At 39.3% G+C, this 21,155-nt stretch overlaps 1 protein-coding gene across 1 annotated transcript; it reads right to left on the bottom strand.

Moving 5' to 3' along the window:
* Nucleotides 1-757: 757 nt before the first annotated feature.
* On the bottom strand, nucleotides 758-2,207 carry LOC145794919 (uncharacterized). Its single transcript, XM_082877272.1, has 2 exons — nucleotides 1,685-2,207; nucleotides 758-1,603 (listed from the first exon to the last, which is right to left on the bottom strand). Exons 1-2 carry the CDS (start codon nucleotides 2,162-2,164, stop codon nucleotides 758-760), a joined length of 1,326 nt encoding a protein of 441 aa, XP_082733398.1. The 5' UTR covers nucleotides 2,165-2,207.
* Between the last annotated feature and the right edge of the window lie 18,948 nt (nucleotides 2,208-21,155).

Here is a 21,155-nt window from a genome sequence, read left to right as displayed (position 1 = left end):
ACAAGTTGGAATTAAGCTGATTCCTTATCTTCACTTGTTGAAATTTGTAGCAATTTACAAGTTGAAGTTAAGCCGAAATTATTCCTTAATTCACTTGTTGAAATTTGTAGCAATTTACAAGTTGGAATTAAGTTGATTCCTTATCTTCACTTGTTGAAATTTGTAGCAATTTACAAGTTGAAGTTAAGCCGAGATTATTCCTTAATTCACTTGTTGAAATTTGTAGCAATTTACAAGTTGGAATTAAGCTGATTCCTTATCTTCACTTGTTAAAATTTGTAGCATTTTACAAGTTGAAGTTAAGCCGAGGTTATTGCTTAAATTCTCATAGCAATATGTGGGTTGCTTAACCCTAAGGAAAATACTTAACACTTGTTGAAATTTGTAGCAATTTACAAGTTCATGTTAAGCCGACATATGATCACCCACTGAGATCAGTATCTTGCCGAAGTAAAAGTTTTGTAATTATACCCGAGGTATGAAACCCCGAGAAGATTGCACAAAGGAAGCAACATGAAGAAGCATGCAAAAAAAAAAAAAAAAAAAAAAAAAAAAAAAAAAAATTCTAAGTACCAGACTATGCAGAAGCAGTCAACAGAACATCACAAGATTAAAACATCCAAAGGAAGAACAGTTGCAGTTACATATTGAAAAAGCCACGTCGGCCATAAGAAGGAGTTTTGCATTATCCAGAAATTAAAAGAGTACAAAATGCAAAAAACAGAAAAAGAAGGAAAAAGGCACAAAAGACATTTTTTCAAGATTCTTCAGTATTAGCCGCTGCTAGGACTGGGACCTCGGACGATTCGGGAGGAACCTCCTCGGCAACCCTTTCTGCTTCAATCTCAGCATCAATCTCAGCCAGCGTATTATCCACATTTCTTTCGGCCAAAAGAAGGTCGGATGATAGTTGCCCGATGGCAATCTCCTTAGGTGCCTCCCCAACCTCATCACCCTCCTCATCCAGGGTTAGATCCATAACTTGCTCAGCAGGAGGAAGGGACTTGGCTTCAACAGCATCCTTGGGTCTCCTCACCAAGGCTTCATCTTCATTTTTTTCTCCATCCTCATCCTCGATATCGGCCTCAGTCTCTGATTCGTTTTCAGCCTGACTTGGAGGAGGAAATGGTAAGGGGATGGCATCAGCATTCCGAAGGGGCGAGTCAACAGGGAGATCAAGCTTCTTTATCAGGGACATCCAACCAAGGGAAAATCCCCTGTTGCATGCCTGCCTGACTTGAAGCTTATAATCTTCTGCGACGTCGGCCATACCTTGGGCATAGGCCTTTTCATCGGCCTCTTTGACTTCGGCCTCCTTGGTGGCCAGAGCTTGCTGGAGTTCTTTCTCCGCTTGGGCCCTCTTAGCCTCGGCCTCTCTTTTCTCAGCTTCAGTAACTTTTTTAACGGCCTCAGCGGATTCGGCCTTCTCAAGAGCTAAAGTTTGGGCTTTAGTGGCAGCCTCGGCCTGATCCTCCAATTTTTTCATTTTTGATTCAAGAGACTTTATCTCCCTCTTCAGAGAAGACGCCTCCCTCTTCATATCAACCAATCTTTGACGATTTTCAAAGGATTGCATTGAAAATGAATGGGCGTGTTGGATAGCCTGAAAGAAAACAGAAGTGTCAGAAAATTTTCTCAGTAAGAAACAGAAGGAAAAAACACAAATACAAACAGAAATGCCTACCTGAACAGAATGTTGGAGCATGAGAGCATAATTCTCATACTCACTAAGCTTAGCATTTCGCTCCAAATCATTTGGAAGCAGAAGAGCAGTGCTGAGGGCGACACCAACGTTAATATCGTCGGCACTTTCACTGGCCATGATAGGCCTATCCTCCAGAGTTAGTTCAGGAGCCCATGGAACATCGGGCTTCTTTGACGCCGAGGTCGTCGCAGACGATGACCTTGGCCTCTTTGATTGTGTAGACCCTGAGGGTTGGCCCTCAGCTGACCTCTTGGTGGAAGCAGAGGTTGATTTTCTGCTTTCTGCCAGCTTAGAAATAGGCAAAGCATCCTCAGCTTCGGCATCTGTAGCCTTGGCCTTGGGCTGAGCCTTCTTAACTCTCTTTGGCTTTGGTGGGAGCATTGATTGCGTTGGCGCAGCTTCGGCGTCAGTTGGAAGGTCGGTGAGAAGGTCTTGAACGACAGGCCTTGGACGAACCATCTCGGCAGTCTTTACAAGCCTTCGTCGACGTTTACGTTCTGGAATTGGTATTAAGTAGGGGGCCAAAGTTGATGGAAGATCGGCTGGGTCAGATGTGGACTCTTGATCTGTTCGGGATGTAGAAGCAGTTAAAGTTGTAGCCGTGGGTGGAGAAAGGCTCTTTTTCCTTTTTCTTGGGACGTCGGGTAAAGTGGATTTATATGTAGGGATGAAGTTTAGTAACAGTGGGGCTTTTCGTTTATGGATTGGAAGGTTAAGGAGTGTTTTCAGATCTGTTCCTGGGAAGAAGGATTGACGAAAATTTTTCGGTGGCTGATGAAGATCTGCAGGACAGAGAAACAGACATCAGAAACAAAAAATATTAAAGACTTAAATAAAAACAACTAAGTGTTGACTCAGGGCTCTTACTCTTGCCCTCTGTAATTGTTCGAGGAAGAGGGTAGAGGTGGACATCTTCATCTGGGCCAAATTCCCAATTTCCAGAAGCAATGACAAAATCATCTCCAGCCCCCTTGTTGGAGTTTGGGAGGTCGGCTACAATTTTGTATTGAGTAGATCTCGGCTTAAGGTAATAGACAAAACCCCTATCCTTCAGGTCGAGAGGGCACATGGTATAACAATATTGAAGGTCGGCTAGGGTGATTCTGAGGTTTTCCTGCCTAGCTAGGGCTATGATACCGTTAATCACCCTATAGGAATTGATAGTAAGTTGCATGGGGTTCAGCTTGTAGAAATGAAGAACTTCGCGAAACAGGGGATCAAGTGGAAGCCGAAGTCCACATTCGGTGAAAGCTACTATAGGAAAAGGCATTGTATGATCTGTGGGCATGATAGTGTCGCTATCCCCAGCTAGCTTAAGGTGAACATCGGCTGGGATAGAGAATTCCTGCCTAAAGTATTCTAGTTTTGTTGGGGTATTTACCCTATGCCTGCACATACCCATCACGTCAACTTAACAAAAGAAGAATGTGTTTCAGAAGATGGGCGTTTAGAGAAGGGTTGCAAGAACCTCGGCAAAGAACTAGGAATGGACTGATAAGGCTTGTTTCAGTTTTCCCTAAAAAATTGAAGGTTCTACACACAAATCCCAAGCTAAGGAACTATAAAGAACAAAATCGAAGGCACAGATCTGGGACAGATACGAAAAACAGAAAATAGAGACATAGTTTCAGAATCAAGAACAGTGGCAAGAAAAATGGTAAAATAGTACAAAAGTTCGAAATATAGCCACAATCCAGGATACAAGTAAAATCCAAGGCTTCGAACAAAAGCAACAATGACAACAGACAGACGAAAGCTCATGAAAAAATTTTAGAGTGAAAGGAAAGAATCTTACCAGAACAAATGAAGCCGAGGCAATGTTCGCCGAACCCAGAAATCGGTCGCAACAGTGGAGAAAGCTTCGCAAGAATGGGAGATTAAGAACAGTTCCAGAAGGGAGATCGAAGCAATGGCAGATCCGAAGAGGAAAGAGCTTTCAGAGAGAGAAAGAGGAAGAAGTCAGAATGAAAAAGTGAAGGAAAAATAGAGGCAAAGAAGAGTTTTGTCAAAAAATTTGAAACGGCGGCAAAATTAGGGCAATTATTACGCCTAGAGCAACGCAGGCGTCAGACGGCGCAGACAAATGACAGACAGCTTTCAGGCGCGTCACAGACACGCTCCAATGAAAACAAAACACGTGAAAAGGAACGGTTAGAAATGCATGACAGCTCATGCGCGTGGAAAAGTACGATCGAAACCTTGTTCTCCGAAGAGAACACGTCGGCTGGAAGAGGATTATCTCGGCTAAACAGTTTTTGAGCCATTACTCAGAAAAGAAATGTTGAAATATCGGTATAGGTTCCATCACCTCAGAATGCCGAGGTAATAGAACCTAGGGGGCAGTTGTGAGGATATATTTTCAGAATACCAACACGTGGCATGGTGACGCCGACGTGTCAGCCGAGGTGCCACGTGTTGTGGTAGTTAAGCCGAGAAGATATCGGAGTTGCCGAGGTTATTCCCGAAGATATCGGAATTCGAGATAAGCAGATAAGGGACAAGAGTCCTAAGGCAAAGAGGGGACTTAACCAAGATAAGGATAAAGCTCTTAGCGAGTTTATCTTTATCTCTTAAAGAGTCCAAAGTAAGCACTAAAATTGGAGTTCATAGAAGTCATACTTCAAGTGGGACTTGGATTGAGTATATTATAAAAGAGAGGCACCCCCGTGGGTCTAAGGTATGCAATTTATGTTTTGAGTATTAAGTTCTGCACTTGATTATCTTTGAGAGATATACTGACTTGATCGTCGGAGTGCCCCCGGGTGGAAGAACCACCGCCGGAGCTTTTTCTTTCATATTCAGGTTGCTGAAGCCATCTATTCTGCCTGTGCTCTCCAGTTGATCACTAAGCAGGCAGTGTGGTCAGATTTTTACCCACACAGCAAGTTTGGCATGTTAATTATTTTCTAACTTTTAATTTTTTTTCCCTTCATGATTTAATTGCTAGAATTATTACATGATCATTGTTTTGTAACAATTTTACATAACTCTTGGTGTTTAAAATTTTAATTCAAGGTTTTGGAGTTATAGAGTTTTGTAACTTGTCTAAATTTATGTACATGAATATTGTGTAATTTAATTGGGTGAATTAAATTTTAAATTTAATTTATTTATTCGGAGTTACAAATTTTATTTTAAAGTTGTAATTTAATTTTGGAGTTACAAATATTATTTTAAAGTTTTAATTTAATTGTGAAGTTACAAATTGTATTTTGTTTTGGCAACTTATCTAGCATTTTAATTCATTTGTTAATTCTATTATTCAATAGTTGGCTAGATGGTTTCAATTAATTTATTATATGTTAGAATTTACCTACACCTACCACCACCTACTACCACACCTACTACACCTACCACCAATTTACCCTCACCTACTCCTCACCTACTACCCAAACCCTCTCCTATATAATGAGCTACTCTGCTTTGTAATATAATAAATCAACACAATACTACCACCACCTACTACCACACCTACTACACCTACCACCAATTTACCCTCACCTACTCCTCACCTACTACCCAAACCCTCTCCTATAAAATGAGCTACTCTGCTTTGTAATATAATAAATCAACACAATACTACCACCACCTACTACCACACCTACTACACCTACCACCAATTTACCCTCACCTACTCCTCACCTACTACCCAAACCCTCTCCTATATAATGAGCTACTCTGCTTTGTAATATAATAAATCAACACAATACTACCACCACCTACTACCACACCTACTACACCTACCACCAATTTACCCTCACCTACTCCTCACCTACTACCCAAACCCTCTCCTATATAATGAGCTACTCTGCTTTGTAATATAATAAATCAACACAATACAATCAATCAATAATACATTTCTCTATTTCTTTTTATACATTGCATTTTTTACATGGTATCAGAGCAGGTTTAAAATCTAAAAATTCTGCTTCACCGGCGGGCGGCAGCCTCGCCTTGGCCGTCCGCCGGACCTCTACACATACCTTGAAATTCTTCTTCACCACTTTGCCGGAACAACCCCAAAACCCCTCGTGGAACACCAGTGTCTGGCCAACATTTATGCGGTCCTAAGGTCTCAGGGCAATTACAACCTTCATCAGATTCTGCTCACAACTCGCCCTTCTACATTGTCCGTCTCTCGCATCGGATCAGGAGGATCAACTGGCAACGGCGGTGGTAATGGTGTTTTCATTGGGCTGAATTGGGGGAGAATATCTGGTCTCCGCCCAGGCTTCGGCCTTTCCCATTCGATGGGGAAATCAAGAGGAGACCGGCGAATCATCTTCTCTTCTCCGGGCGCCATACACACGACCTGCGACCTCCGAAGACTACACGTTATTTCCAATCGCCGCCGTCGGAGAGCGAGAGCAGGAGACAATGGCCTTCGGGAATGGCTGAGCGGCGGAGAGGTGGTGGTTAACGACGAAGGAACCGCCAGTGCCGCCGTGGACGGCGGTGATGAGGATAGAGACAGAAACTCCATTACAGGCCGCTTCTTTCTCTCTCTCCCTCTCTTCCATGCCATCGTCTCTCCCTCCCATCCTTCTCCAGCCGTGCCGCTACTACTCCTCTCTCGAACCAGAGCTTTGTCATCGATGGCAGATCTCTCTCCACCGCCACCGCATCATTTGTGATCTCGTCCAGATTACGCAGAGGCAAAAAGGGGCGAGATTTCTCTCTCTCTTATCTTTCCACTCGTACCCTCACAATTCTTTTTTTAATCATTCCACTTCCTCTCACTCTCATTAAAATATTTTGATAGCCAAACATTCCCACGTGAAACCCATCAGGAAAGTGGCCCAGCTGCTGTTGCACACTTCCACAAACAAATATAAGATATTATATAAATATTTTGTTAACTACAACGGCCCATGGTATTCAAAACCCCCATACACTCCAACCAGCAGGAAAATCAAACTTGAATCTTCCCCATTAATACATTTTTATTATTATTATTCTTTTCAACATAAAAAAAAAAAAAGAAAAACAACACAAATCGGCACAGTGGGATTTTTCTTTTCCCTTCTCTACTCTACTGCAGGTCTCTTCTTTTTGCCTCCATCCTGGGCGGCTCTTGACGGTGCTCCCTCAGTACTTCCTTGTCCACCGAGCACGTTCACTCCCCCATACTCCTCCACTGCAGCATATGGTGGACCTCCAAATCGAAACATCACGGTGGCCTTCCGCTTCAGCTCCTTGTTTTCTGCCCTTAGCACGCTTATCTCTGCTCGCGCATCCTTATACATGCGTTGGAGCAGAGCCAGCTGGGCGTTTAAATGCTGCACCTCATTTGTCCTACTCTGCAGCCGGTTCGACAAATTTGTGACCGCCGTCATGGTTTCCACGCATGACTTCAGAGTATACTGATTAGCCTCAATATCAGTTTGCACCGCCATTTTTTGCTCCACCGACCGCATCGGAAAGTTCAATGGAGCAAAACCAGAGGTGTTTGGTTGAGGTTCACTGGCCACCGCACCAGTTATTTCTCCTGTGGGCTCGTTCAATTCTGGAAAGAGCGTGAGCAGGTTCTGGGTAGCTGGACGGGAAGAAGAGGCCATATTTTGGGTTGCTAAGTGTTTCAGAGCAGGGTTTACAGAGTGTTTCAGACTGCCAAAATTCAGAGGTTTCAAACTGGTTTGCATAGCCTCTGCCTCACCCTTGGTTAAATAGCCAGGGCCGATCCGCGCATCGCGCGCCACTTGCCGACAGCCGACAAACGGGCACGCACGCCAAGGCGCCCACGTGCCTCACCATCATGTTCGGCACACCTTTTGATGAATTGGGCACGCCTTTTGATGGCACACCTTTTGAGGGTGCAACTTTCACAACGGTTAGCTCCTTCAAGGGTCCGACAAGACTCTGTAAACTGTCCCGACATTGATTCCGGTTAGCTCCTTTATGGGTCCGACAAGACTCTGTAAACTGTCCCGACATTGATTCCGGTTAGCTCCTTTATGGGTCCGACAAGACTCTGTAAACTGTCCCGACATTAATTTCGGTTAGCTCCTTTATGGGTCCGACAAGACTCTGTAAACTGTCCCGACATAGATTCCGGTTAGTTTCTACAAGGGTCCGACAAGACTCTGTAAACTGTCCCGACATTGATTCCGGTTAGTTTCTACAAGGGTCCAGCAAGACTCCGTAAACTGTCACAACCACTGTCACCAAACTGTCTTCTACAACGGTCTGACATGAACTGTCTTCACCGACGTTATGACACCCCATACAGTGTCTTCACCAACGGTCTGACACGACCATACAGTGTCTCCTATCCTTTTTTATTTTTATGTATTTTCTTGTTTTGTTACTCTCTCCAAACTCAAGTTGGTTAGTTTCTCTCCTCCTTGAGTTTGCGGGGGGCTGTTAGAATTTCCCATCTTTACCTTCACCTACTCCACTACACACTCCACTTCACCTACCTCCACTTCACCACACACTCCACTTCACCTAACCCACTATCACCTCCACTACACCTACTACCACATTTTCTTCTATATATAGATTGTATAGGAATTGTAATTTATCAATCTTGTAATACATCAATATCAATCAATAATACATTATTTTTCTCTCCAAACTCAAGTTGGTTAGTTTCTATCCTCCTTGAGTTTGCGGGGGCTGTTAGAATTTACCTACACCTACCACCACCTACTACCACACCTACTACACCTACCACCAATTTACCCTCACCTACTCCTCACCTACTACCCAAACCCTCTCCTATATAATGAGCTACTCTGCTTTGTAATATAATAAATCAACACAATACTACCACCACCTACTACCACACCTACTACACCTACCACCAATTTACCCTCACCTACTCCTCACCTACTACCCAAACCCTCTCCTATATAATGAGCTACTCTGTTTTGTAATATAATAAATCAACACAATACAATCAATCAATAATACATTTCTCTATTTCTTTTTATACATTGCATTTTTTACATTATATTAACTTTTTGCTTAGATTATTTGTTTGTGTTTTGTAATGGTTTTCTGGTAACCTTTTTTACAAAAATACCTATGCGAAAGGGAATATTAAAAAAAAAAAAAATCAAAACCAAAACCAAATGAATAGATTTGGGTTGTACAAAAAAGCAAGGTTGTTTGCTTGGCATATTAAAGCATTTTATATGCTTGTACTGTTGTACCAATTTTTATATTGCTTGTAAGTTTGGAACTGGTTTGTTTTAACCTAGTTCATCTCTTGGAAAATTTAATTCTTAAAATTGCTTATCACGGACTGGGGGTCAACATGCTCTTGAAAGTTTTGTCAAAAGGTTAACTGAGTTTTAAGTGAGACCGATGTGACCCCTCCAGTTTTCTTGGGAATATTTTTGACCATGTTCGATTCTAGGTTTAGTGGTAAGACTAGTTTTGAATTAACTTTCCAACTGTGAAATTTTCTAGTGTTAAAGTTTAATTTCTGAAAACACAGAAAGTGATATTCTGTTGTAATTTTCAGAAATGGCAACTGTCACCAATGATGCTACTACTGCTAATGTTGGTGGGGATCTGAACCCTGGGGCAACTGACTTGCCAACCCCAACTGTGACCTCTGTGGTCAACCCTGGTGTTACTCCAACTGTTTTAAGAGGACTACTCAGTCACCATGAACGCCCAGAGAAGTTTGCTGGCGTGAACTTCAAGAGATGGTAGCAAAAGATGCTGTTCTACTTGACCACGCTGAGCCTTGCAAAGGTTTTGAGCGAGGATCCTCCGACCATGGCAGTAAATGAACCAGACAAGCAGAAAGTCATGGCACTTGACACATGGAAGCAGACATATTGTCTTTGCCGGAACAATGTGTTCAACAGCTTGGCAGACTCACTCTATAGTGTGTTTTGTGCTAAGAGCTCAGCAAAGGAGTTATGGGAATCTCTGGACAAGAAATATAGGATTGAGGACGTCGGGGCAAAGAAATTTGTCGTTGGCCGGTTCCTGGACCTTAAAATGGTAGATTCAAAAATTGTGATAAGTTAAGTCTAGGAGTTCCAAGTGATCTTGCATGAAATTCATGCTGAGAGGATGCCTTTGAACGAGTCATTCCAAGTTGCTCTGATCATTGAGAAACTTCCCAATGGTTGGAAGAACTTCAAGAACTACTTGAAGCACAAGTGCCAAGGAAATGTCAGTTGAAGACCTGATTGTCCGACTCCGAATTGAGGAGGATAATAGAAAGAAAGGAGGGAGTACCTCCTCTGTGAAGGCCAATGTCATTGAGCATGGCAAATCTTCTAGGGTGAGGCAGAAGCCTCCTGTGAACAAGGGCTCAAAGTTGGGGCCAAGGGGTGGTGTTGTAAAGAAGCTGGCATACAAGCCGCAAGAACCTGGTTATCGGTTCTTAGGGAAGTGCTACAACTGTGGTAACGAGGGGCATAAGGCTAGTGACTACCACAAATAGAAGAAGCTACACAAGACCAAACCTCGTGCTCACGTGGCAAATATGCAAGAGCACTCCCATGATGAGGATGGCATGCACTTGTCTGCCGTTGTCTTTGAGGTGAATTTGGTGGGTTCAAACCCAAGAGAATGGTGGATTGATACTGGGGCTACATGCCACATCTACCCCGAGAAGAAGCTGTTTACAACTTTTGAGCCGATTACAAACAGTGAGAAGAAGTTAATTCTGCTACCTCAATTGTTGAGGGGAAAGGAAAGGTGGTCCTGAAGTTGACTTCAGGAAAGGAGCTGACCTTGAACGAAGTCTTGTATGTTCTGAACATTCATAAGAATCTTGTCTCGGGGTCTTTTCTCAGCAAATATGGTTTTTGCATGATCTTTGAGTTCGGCAAGGTCGTTTTGACCAAGAGTGGAGTGTATGTGGGTAATGGTTATATGTTGGGGGTATGTTTAAACTCTCTAATGACTGTTATCCCAAAGATGAATAAAGATGCATCTTCTTCTGCTTACATGCTTGAGTCTTCCAATTTGTGGCATAGTAGACTAGGACATGTGAACTTTGAATCTTTACGTAGATTAATCAAGTTAAATCACATATCATCTTTTAAGATTAATCCCAAACACAAGTGTAAAACTTGTGTTGAAGCGAAGTTGACAAGATCTTTGTTTCATTTTATTAAAAGAAGTTCAGAGCCATTGGACTTAGTGCATAGTGATATGTGTGATAAAAAGTTTATACAATCACGTGATAGCAATAAATACTTCATCACTTTTGTTTATGATTGCACTAAGTATTGTTATGTGTATTTGCTCAAAAGCAAAGATGAGGCTATTGACAAGTTTGTTCTTTATAAGAATGAAGTTGAGAATTAATTAGATAGCAAGATTAAGGCTTTAAGAAGTGATCGTGGTGGTGAGTATGAATCACCGTTTATTGAGATTTGTGCTTAATCCGAGATTATCCACCAAACCACGGCGCCTTATTCTCCTCAGTCAAATGGAATTACTGAGCGGAAGAATAGGACGCTAAAGGAGATGATGAATGCAATGTTGCTAAGTTCTGGATTGCCACAGAACATGTGGGGGGAAGCAATTCTCTCTGCGAATTACATTCTGAATAAAGTACCCTAGAAGAAGATGGACAAGACCCCATACGAGTTACGAAAAGGCATCAAGCCTTCTTATAAATTCTTACGAATGTGAAGGTGTCTTGCAAAAGTGGCGATGCCTACACCTAAGCGGGTTCGAATAGGACTAAGGTCAGTGGATTGTGTATTCATTAGATATGTACATAATAACAATGCATATCGATTTCTTGTGTATTTCTGTGTCATCTCTAAGAAGGGATTCAGAGTTCCATGGAAGAGGTTGAAGGTGACAATGATCAAACCGATGATCAGTTAGATGATCAAGCTGAATATGTAGATGAGCCAAGAAGGAGTAAAAGGGCTAGGACTGCAAAGTCTTTTGGTCCAGATTTCTTAACTTAGATGTTAGAGGGAGAACCTCGAACTTTCTATGAAGTTATGACTTCACCTGAAAGTCCTTTGTGAAAGAAGCAATCAAAAGTAAGATTGACTCCATCTTGCAGAACCATACTTGGGAGTTAAAACCACTTTACTCCACCTCAATTGAGGATTAACACCCACTTTAATATTGCATTAAAGTCACCAAAAAATCATTATTTTTCCAACAACAAGCAAATAAGAATGATCAATCATTATTCCTTAATTAAACTTGGAATAACTTGGCAAAATTGAAAATAGGTCATCCTAGAGAATCATGGCAATTAAAACAAATCAAAGTTTCGCAAGACTAGAAGTGTGCCTGGACCAGAATTTGGCTCCAACTCTCAAACCTATTTTAGTCTCATCTTCTCCCAGAACTCCCTTGGTGACTAGGTGTTCGTACATGCCAAGTTTAGTGGTAATCTAATGTTGTTCAGCGATTTTGGCGCCTCAATGGCTAGAATTCAAAATTTCTTAATTTTGGACAAGTTCAATCCAAAACCAATGATTGAAGGTATTGACAACTACAGGTAATTATTCTAGGGATAGAAAACAGGAAATGCCTAACAGTATAATTTGACAAATCAAAATTATAATGGAAGATTTTCATTTCATTATATAAAGATTTTTAACGATTCTTTCTAACTTTAAAATATTAATAAATTTTTATGATTATTTCACAAAATGGGCATTCTCTATTACAACTATGGAATGGAGTGCATCTTAGTCCGTAAAAAAAGAGTGTTGTGTTTGTAAGAATTTATTCTTCATTAAGCTGTCATTGACTATATTTTGTTTGGTTTGTGAAAAACGAGTTGAAAGTGATTCAGGCAGATTGATTGGTATGAGCCCAAAATTATTATTGTGATGCATAAGGTTTTGAGTTATGGTCCATCTTAGTGTATATATTATTTTATATGTGGATATTTGGTATGGTGGTGTAAGCCCGTTTTAAAGTATTTGGGTTCCTTAATGGAAGGGCCCAATGATTGTTTTATTTAGGCCCGATCCCCTCTCTTATCCTATTAGGTTTGTATATATTTATATATATGTAAATCAAAGGGTTGTCAGCCCAATTAAAACGACAACATAAAGATTAGGAGAATGAGGGGAAGAGCCGATACTAAAAATTTTCAATTGTGAAGACCATTCCTCATTATCTCATGATGATGACAAAATTAAACGGCACGTATTTAAATGTATTAAAGTTTAGTTTAATTAGATTATTATGATGTTTAAATCCTGATATATAGATCTTGAAAATTTTACATGTGGTATCAAAGCTAATTATATTAGAATTAAAATCCATAAAGATTAAAGTCATATTAATTGTATTTTGATTCAGGAATCTCATACAATTTATTGTAATATGTATATATATATATATATTATTTGAATGCCTGGCAAAATGACTTATGTTTCCCTAACTTGAAATAATCACATTAAATGTGGTGTGTTGTGCTAAATTTTATGTTTTTAATGTTATATAAACGAGATATATAACTTCATCATGCAGCTACGTATATGATGCCATGGTTTTATTATCTTTTGTACATGTTGCTATGAGACAATAAACTAATAATAATGATATTATCGTTATGTTTTGTTCCCAAGTTTGAATTGTAAACGGGTGATACTGTTATATGATTCGTGATTTTTCAATGGTAATTTTTATTTTATTTTATTTTTGATATGGGTGGTGCATATTTTGGCGGTGCATATTTTGGCGGTGCATATTGTTCATAAGTCTAAAAATATTGATGGGGTAATATTTATTAAATTGAACATATGATTATTATTTGATAGTGTTAACATATAATATACCCTCCACTACCATGTATAGCTGTAACCTTGCATCTATGTGTAGCTGTAAAGAAGAGCACTTCACTTTAGCTTTAGCTTCTCTCAATGTAAATTCCAAGCATCCGATGCTAATTGTCTCCCTCTCCTCTCTATAAAGAGAGGGAGCTTACTCTCTTGTAATTACACTGAAGCAATATAATATCACCAACTTTCAGTCCCTCTCTTTTTCTCTCCCTCGTTACCAAACTCACATGGTATCAGAGCTTAGAAACACAATTCTGGCATCCCTCAATTTTAGATCTTAGTTCCGTACACAGTGGACTATACCAAACAGCTCGGAATTTCCCTACGATCCCAACGGCACCAAGCCCATCACCAAACAAGCCTTCACGCGCTCTCACGCGCCGCTTCTTCTCTCGGCGCGTCTCTGCTTCCGTTGCCACTCTCACACGCGCTGCCATGCGCCTTCCATCCTGCCCTGTCGTGCGCCGCACCTGCTACCGTGCACCAGCGTGCGCCGTTCGACTACCGTGAACCGCGCGTGCGCCGTTCCGCTATTGTGCACCCGCGTGCGCCATTCTGCTAACATACGCTGCCAGTCCCCTCTGCTACCGTGCGCCGCACGCCCTTCCTGCTAACGTGCGCCGCTGACCTCATTTTCCACCCTGCTGACATCATCCCTGCACAGCCAACCTTTCCTAGCTATTTTCGACCTTCCGGACTCACTGGTACACTCTGTTTTACCTAATTTTGCTCCTACAGGTCTCTCCCTATCCATGTAGGTCCCTCCGTCATTGAGACGCCCTTGCTCACTCCTGCTCCCCACCAGCCTGCTCTCCCTGAAGGTCCACCTCTCCCTGCACCACCTCCTTCTCCACTGGTTCTTCCTCCCACCGATCCTCCTACGGGTCGACCACACCGGGTAACTCAACCTCCTATCCACCTTCGTGATTATATTGTTGGGTCTGCTGCATTTTCTACTTATGAACCTACCTCCCATCGTGAGGCTTGTACTAATCCTCTTTGGCAGCAAGCTATGACTGATGAACTTCAGGCTTTGGACAAAACTCATACTTGGGATCTTGTTGACCTTCCTCCTGGCAAAACTGCGATTGGCTGCAAATGGGTTTACAAAATCAAGACTCATTCTGATGGCTCGATTGAACGCTACAAAGCTCGTCTTGTTGCCAAGGGTTTCAACCAGGAATATGGGATTGATTATGAGGAAACCTTCGCTCCTGTTGCTCGGCTTACCTCTGTTCGCAGTTTACTGGCTGTTGCTGCTGCTCGCCACTGGGAGCTTTTTCAAATGGATGTCAAAAATGCCTTCCTCAATGGTAATCTTCTTGAGGAGGTCTACATGCAACCTCCCCCTGGGTCTACTTTTCCCCCTCATAAGGTTTGCAAACTACAGCGTGCCCTCTATGGCCTCAAGCAAGCACCCCGTGCCTGGTTTGCTAAGTTCAGTTCTACCATTCATGACTTTGGGTTCACCTCCAGCTCCTATGACTCTGCTCTTTTTATCCGGACTACTCCTCATGGTACCACTCTTCTCCTTTTGTATGTGGATGATATGATTATCACTGGTAGTGATGCAGCTGGTATTCTCCACCTCAAACGCTTTCTCCACCGTCAGTTTGAGATGAAGGACCTTGGTACTCTCAACTACTTTTTAGGCCTTGAAGTCTCTCATGATCCTACTGGCTCTTACTTATCTCAGGCAAAATATGCATCCGATCTTCTGGCTCGTGCTGGTCTTACTGATTGCAAAACTACATCTACTCCAGTTGATCCTCAGATTCGTCTCACTCCTCTCGACGGGGCTCTCCTCCCTGATGCTACTCTCTATCGTCAGCTCGTCGGCAGTCTTGTCTATCTCACAGTAACTCGTCCTGACATTGCCTATGCTGTTCACATTGTTAGTCAGTACATGTCGGCTCCTCGCACTCCCCACTATACTGCTCTCCTTCACATCCTTCGGTACATCAAAGGCACCCTGTTCCATGGCCTTCACTACTCTGCTTCCTCATCTCTGGAACTGCGTGCCTTCTCTGATGCTGATTGGGCTGGGGATCCTACGGATCGACGCTCCACCACGGGCTTCTGTTTCTTCTTAGGGGATTCTCTTCTTACTTGGCGTAGCAAAAAACAATCCCTCACTGCCCGTTCTAGCACCGAAGCTGAATACCGAGCTCTTGCCGATACTACTCAGGAACTTCTCTGGCTCCGCTGGCTCCTCACTGATATGGGTATTTCCTCTTCTGGCGCTACCGCTCTTTATTGTGACAATCAGAGTGCTATTCAGATTGCTCACAATGATGTTTTCCATGATCGCACCAAGCATATTGAGATTGATTGCCATTTCATTCGACAACATGTTACACGTGGTACTGTTCATCTTCTCCCAATTGCTTCTGCCGATCAACCTGCTGATATCTTCACCAAGGCTCATTCTCCTGGGCGCTTTCGTGATCTTGTTTCCAAACTCAACTTGGTCGATGCCTACCCTCCTTGAGTTTGCGGGGGGCTGTTAACATATAATATACCCTCCACTACCATGTATAGCTGTAACCTTGCATCTATGTGTAGCTGTAAAGAAGAGCACTTCACTTTAGCTTTAGCTTCTCTCAATGTAAATTCCAAGCATCCGATGCTAATTGTCTCCCTCTCCTCTCTATAAAGAGAGGGAGCTTACTCTCTTGTAATTACACTGAAGCAATATAATATCACCAACTTTCAGTCCCTCTCTTTTTCTCTCCCTCGTTACCAAACTCACAGATAGAATTAAATGGTTTGGATGGTTGGAAGTAAATGAATAATAAATTGTTTAATTAACAATGTATTCGTCCAGATTTTGTAACTTGTTCATGTCAAAAAAAAAAAAAAAAAATTGTTCATATTTGAAAAATAATTTCTATTTATATATTAAATTTTACACTTAATATTTTAAATAAAATCATGCTGAATAAATGTGATCGTATGTAAAGGATTAACATTATATATTGCATGATGATTTATAATTGTATTATTATTAATACACAAATAAAGTTTTAAAGGTGAACAAATATTTATTATTCGATATAGTCTCATTTGGAAGATTTTGAATCAATATAGGTGATACTGCCAAAGTGATTAACTTATTGAGATTTAAAATGATTTTCTAATATGGATTCTAGGAAGCTCATCTAATATTATATCACTCAATTATCTAGCCAAAAGGGGTTGATCATGTGTGTTTATTTTAGAGGTAGCGTGAGTCGCTAGTAAGAGAAATTTTATTGATTTTGAAAAAATTATCTACCCAAAGGAGGTAGTTTTTTGATAAATCATTATTGCTAGTTGACTTGTTTATAGGTGTTAGAATCTGTCTTATATGTTTAGCCCAAAGGTTTTCATATGATGATACATTTTGAAACATCTGACAATTTTGTTAAAGTTTATTTGCAACATATTGTTGTGAGACTATAATTATTGTCCATGTATAATTAATTAAGATTATACTGAAATTTAAAAATGTTGATTGTGTCCTATATATTTAGCCCAAAGATGTTTATATAATTATATATTCTGGTATATCTGAAAATATTGCTAAAGTTTATTCGCAGCATAATTTTGTGGGATTATAAGAATTGCCTATGTATGATTGAAAGTTTGAGATATTAAAATACTTTCTATACACTCAATCTAAGAGCGATACATTTTAAATATTTGAGAATATTAATTGTGGTGATGAGATTATTACTGTGCATATATAATTGATTGATATTATATTGAATTGAAGGCAATGAAGGGAGATATTTTTATGATAATCAAATTTACTCCATTAACGTTTTGATTATGAATCAGTTAAAAAATATTGAGCTAGTTTTAAGACTAACTAATTTATATATTGACATACCCGAGAGTGCACCTTTTTAACCCTTTATATTAACATCTCAACATAGTATGAAAGATTGAAATTAAATTTGACAAATTGTTCATCTCTCTTGAATGGTTTTTCAAAATATTCAGCAAATCTCTTTATATATTATTAACTCAAATAAGAAAAATTCTTTAGAATTTTTTGTGAGTTATGACATTCTTCCCATTTTTGAAATCTCCTTATTTGTTTGTTAAACTATTTAAATCCATATGTGTCACTCAAAATTTTATTTTCTGGTCATTATTTTAGTACAAATATTATTGTCCATGAGATAAAATTTAATTTCAATGTCAAAACAAAATAAGCATGGTTATTATTTTCAATTTCGGTAATAAATAAAATAAAAATATTAAAAATTGAAATAGATTTTTATTTTGACTTGGATGATAATTATCATAAAGTGTGTGTGTGAAATTATTCTATTAATTTTATAAATGAGTATTGACGTTATGCATATTGAGAGGGGAGATTTGCGCGTTAGTACGGCCGAGCTACGATAACGCCGATCATGACGAACCGCACGGCGCCGAGCAGACTCCTCTCTTGCACGGCCCAGCGGCCTAACTTGCACGGCCGGAGAGGTCGACCTACCAGACACGAACCAATGCCTGGCCGAGCTGTGACACGGCTGAGTGCGCAGCGGTGTCTGATGACCAAGCTAAGAGGAGCCCGGACTAGACTTGAGATGCGATTAGCGCCGGCATGCGCCTAACCGATCGGCCGAGATGGACGGGCTTCATGTGATCAAGAATGAAGAACGGTGGAAGTCCAGCGTGCTTCATGACCGGTCAGTCAGGTGGGACCGATCATAAATAGCCCGGTCATAAGCATAGCACTTTGGCCCCTTTGCCAAGTGGCAGGTCGGCGTTTATTAGCTCGGTTGTGTGCTTGTGGAGAATTGCCTCCACAAGGAACCGGCCGGTCGTGGTACTCCGGTTAAGTGTGCCACCTGGGCTAATGGCGTGAGGGAGAGGACATCTGCTCCACGCACGCACCAATACCGTTTGGCAGTTCTGCATGTGCTGGTTGGAGGACAAAATCTTTACACGCGTAAGGTGGTGAGGGGCAAGCACTGCCACTTGTCCAGGGAAGGACAACAGAGGTGGTGCGCGCACGATCTTGGGGGTGCATGGCCAGCCTAGAAATAGTGGAGGAAGGTGAATGTTAGAGGTATGCAACTTCTTCCCCAAAGAGAATACTCTCTCTTTAACAGTCTTCTTCTTCCTCAAGTGGACTGACTTGATCGTCGGAGGGTCTATCTGGCACACCACCGCCAGGCAGCTCATCGTTTCTGTGTTGCCAGGTAGACGCCGTCAAGAGAAGCTTGGAGTACAAGGAGTACGGAAAGCAGAGGATATTTCACCCCCGTACATATATGTCTATCTTATTTATATTGAAAAACACATTGATAAAGACTTCAAAATTATTAATTCAAGGTGGATATTATAGTGAACATTATAATTTTGGTTTATGTACATAACCTTTTAGTAATTTTTTACAAAATTGTGGAATCAATTTAAATATATCATGTTTGCAACTTCGGAAGAAAATGGAGTGGTTGAATATCGTAATCGGACTCTAATAAAAATGATGAGGTATACGTTAACATGTTTAAATTGTACAAGTCTTTTTGATAAAATCTTTTTATTTACTATGCTGACTGGTGTATACTTTGAATATGGTATCAAGTTAAAAATATTTTTAAAATATTTTTTGTTTGGGTTGTGGACTAGTAGAAAATTTAATTAAAATAATTTTTGAGTTTGGGATTATACAAACGTAAAAATTTTATGGTGCTTCTAAAATTAAATTGGGACCTAGAGTTATTTCTTGTTACTTTGTAAGTTGTCAATAGTTCTATTATTTTAGTTTTGACATAAGAATATTTTAAGTTTAAAATGTGAAGTTTTTAGATTGGTGAACAGTTTAAAACTCAAATATATAAATCTTCCTGTATACTTGTGCCTATTGTAATAAACTGGTATGTTCATTCTCACATAGAGAAAGTGAGAGTGCAAGTAGAACTTGAAGTGCCTATTCAATCTGTTGATATAACTTGAACATGCATAACACGTACAACCTCCTAAACATTCTCATACAGTTAAAAGATTCTTGTGATTATATTATTTTTCTAAATGAGCAATATCGAGAGATTGAAGAGATGATGATTACGTATAATGAAAATATTGACAATTTATAATATGGTAAATGAATTGATACAGATTATTAATTAAATATGAGATGATGTTAAACTTTTTAAAAGTTTAAAGGCTAATGGGTATTCTTTTTTAAATAAATAAGCAAATACAAAACTATTTTAGTTGCAAAAGGCTGTGATTTGAAAAAAAAAGGTATTATACTTATCAATGTCATTGAGATAGTTTTATAATGATTATAGCATTATTATGACATTTTTATCTATCGCCTCACCAAATAAAATAAATTTCATTTGTAAATTAAACAAATTTATTTATGGTCTCATACGAATTTCTAAGCAATGGTATTTAAAGGTTCAAAAAATATTATTATTACTTGGCTTTATGAATAATTGTGTTGATTCATACATATATCTCAAAGTCAATGAGAGTAATTTATTTTCTTAATTCTTTATACTGATGAAATTTTATTCGCTAATAATAATTTTGAATTAATACTTGATGCGAAGATAATGTCATAATAAATTTTGATATAAAATATATTGGTGAAATATTTTATGTGTTTGGCACTAAGATACTTGAAAATAAATTTAGAGGGTTATTTAACTCATTTCAAAGAGCATACATATATCACATTCTTAAGAATTGAAAATTTTATATTGCTCTTATTGGTGACTGAGACTAATTAAGTAACATTCATTATTCATAAAATGATGTTGAGACAGAGTTTATGAGGAATGTCTTATATGCTAGTGTTGTGGGAGTTTAATGAATTAGGAAATTTGAATTAAACTTGGTGCATATGCCATTAGTTTGTTAGATAAGTATTATTTTAATTTAAGCATTGACTATTGAGTTGGAACACATAAAGTGCTATGATATTTATAGATAATTAAAGATTATTTGATTGTCTATAAAAACAAATTAATCATCTTAATGTTATCGATTGTACAATGTCGACTTTGGTAGTTGCTCAAATGATACATAATATCTATTACTGGTTATATTTTTATGTTTGCATGAGGTGTTATTTCATGGAAGAATTGCATAAAATATCTTATAACTTTTCACTATGCAAAAATGTTTTAGAGTTCGACTTGAGTTATATATAATTAAAAAAAAATTATTTCAGAGCTTAGAATTATTAATTTCACCTCCAAACCTATAAAGATGTATATATGTTTTTAATTTTTTTTTCTATGAAGAATAATAAAAGCTCTGATGTGTTAAATATATAAATTTAAAGTACTTCAAAATTAGAGAGTTGTTAAAAATGATATTCTTTATGAGCATATGTTACAGAATACACACTAGTTAATTCTCTAAATAAAGGGCTTAGGCCAAATTTTAGTTTGCTAAATATATTGGGCATATGGATACTTTACAGTTTTTTATGTGCTTGGTTAAGAAAATTTTTGACCCATGAATATTATCTATGGTATATTGCAGTTAATAAAGTTTGATGTGTTTATTCATATTTTGTTTATAGTTATGTGTGTACACATAAATGGTAATTGTTATGTATGTATTCCTCTTATATGAGCTCTTACAGTTATTTTTAAATTTTGAGATATAAAGATTAACACTTTGGTTTAGAAGTGTATATGGATCCATAAAGTATGATGCTTGGTTTAAAGCATGAAAGACCTCAG

This window comes from Camellia sinensis, chromosome 1 (genome assembly GCF_055761805.1).
Source record: "Camellia sinensis isolate YWXY chromosome 1, ASM5576180v1, whole genome shotgun sequence".
Classification (NCBI taxonomy): domain Eukaryota; kingdom Viridiplantae; phylum Streptophyta; class Magnoliopsida; order Ericales; family Theaceae; genus Camellia; species Camellia sinensis.
The sequence above is the reverse complement of the archived record's forward strand: the minus strand, read 5'-3'. Positions and strand labels throughout refer to the sequence as shown.

Excerpts from the sequence above, each read along its gene's own strand:
- LOC145794919 (XM_082877272.1), bottom strand. The coding sequence starts at position 2,164 with ATGGTTCGTCCAAGGCCTGTCGTTCAAGACCTTCTCACCGACCTTCCA. Across the intron at positions 1,604-1,684 it reads TGCTCCAACATTCTGTTCAG|GCTATCCAACACGCCCATTC; the intron begins GTAGGCATTTCT and ends GTTTTCTTTCAG.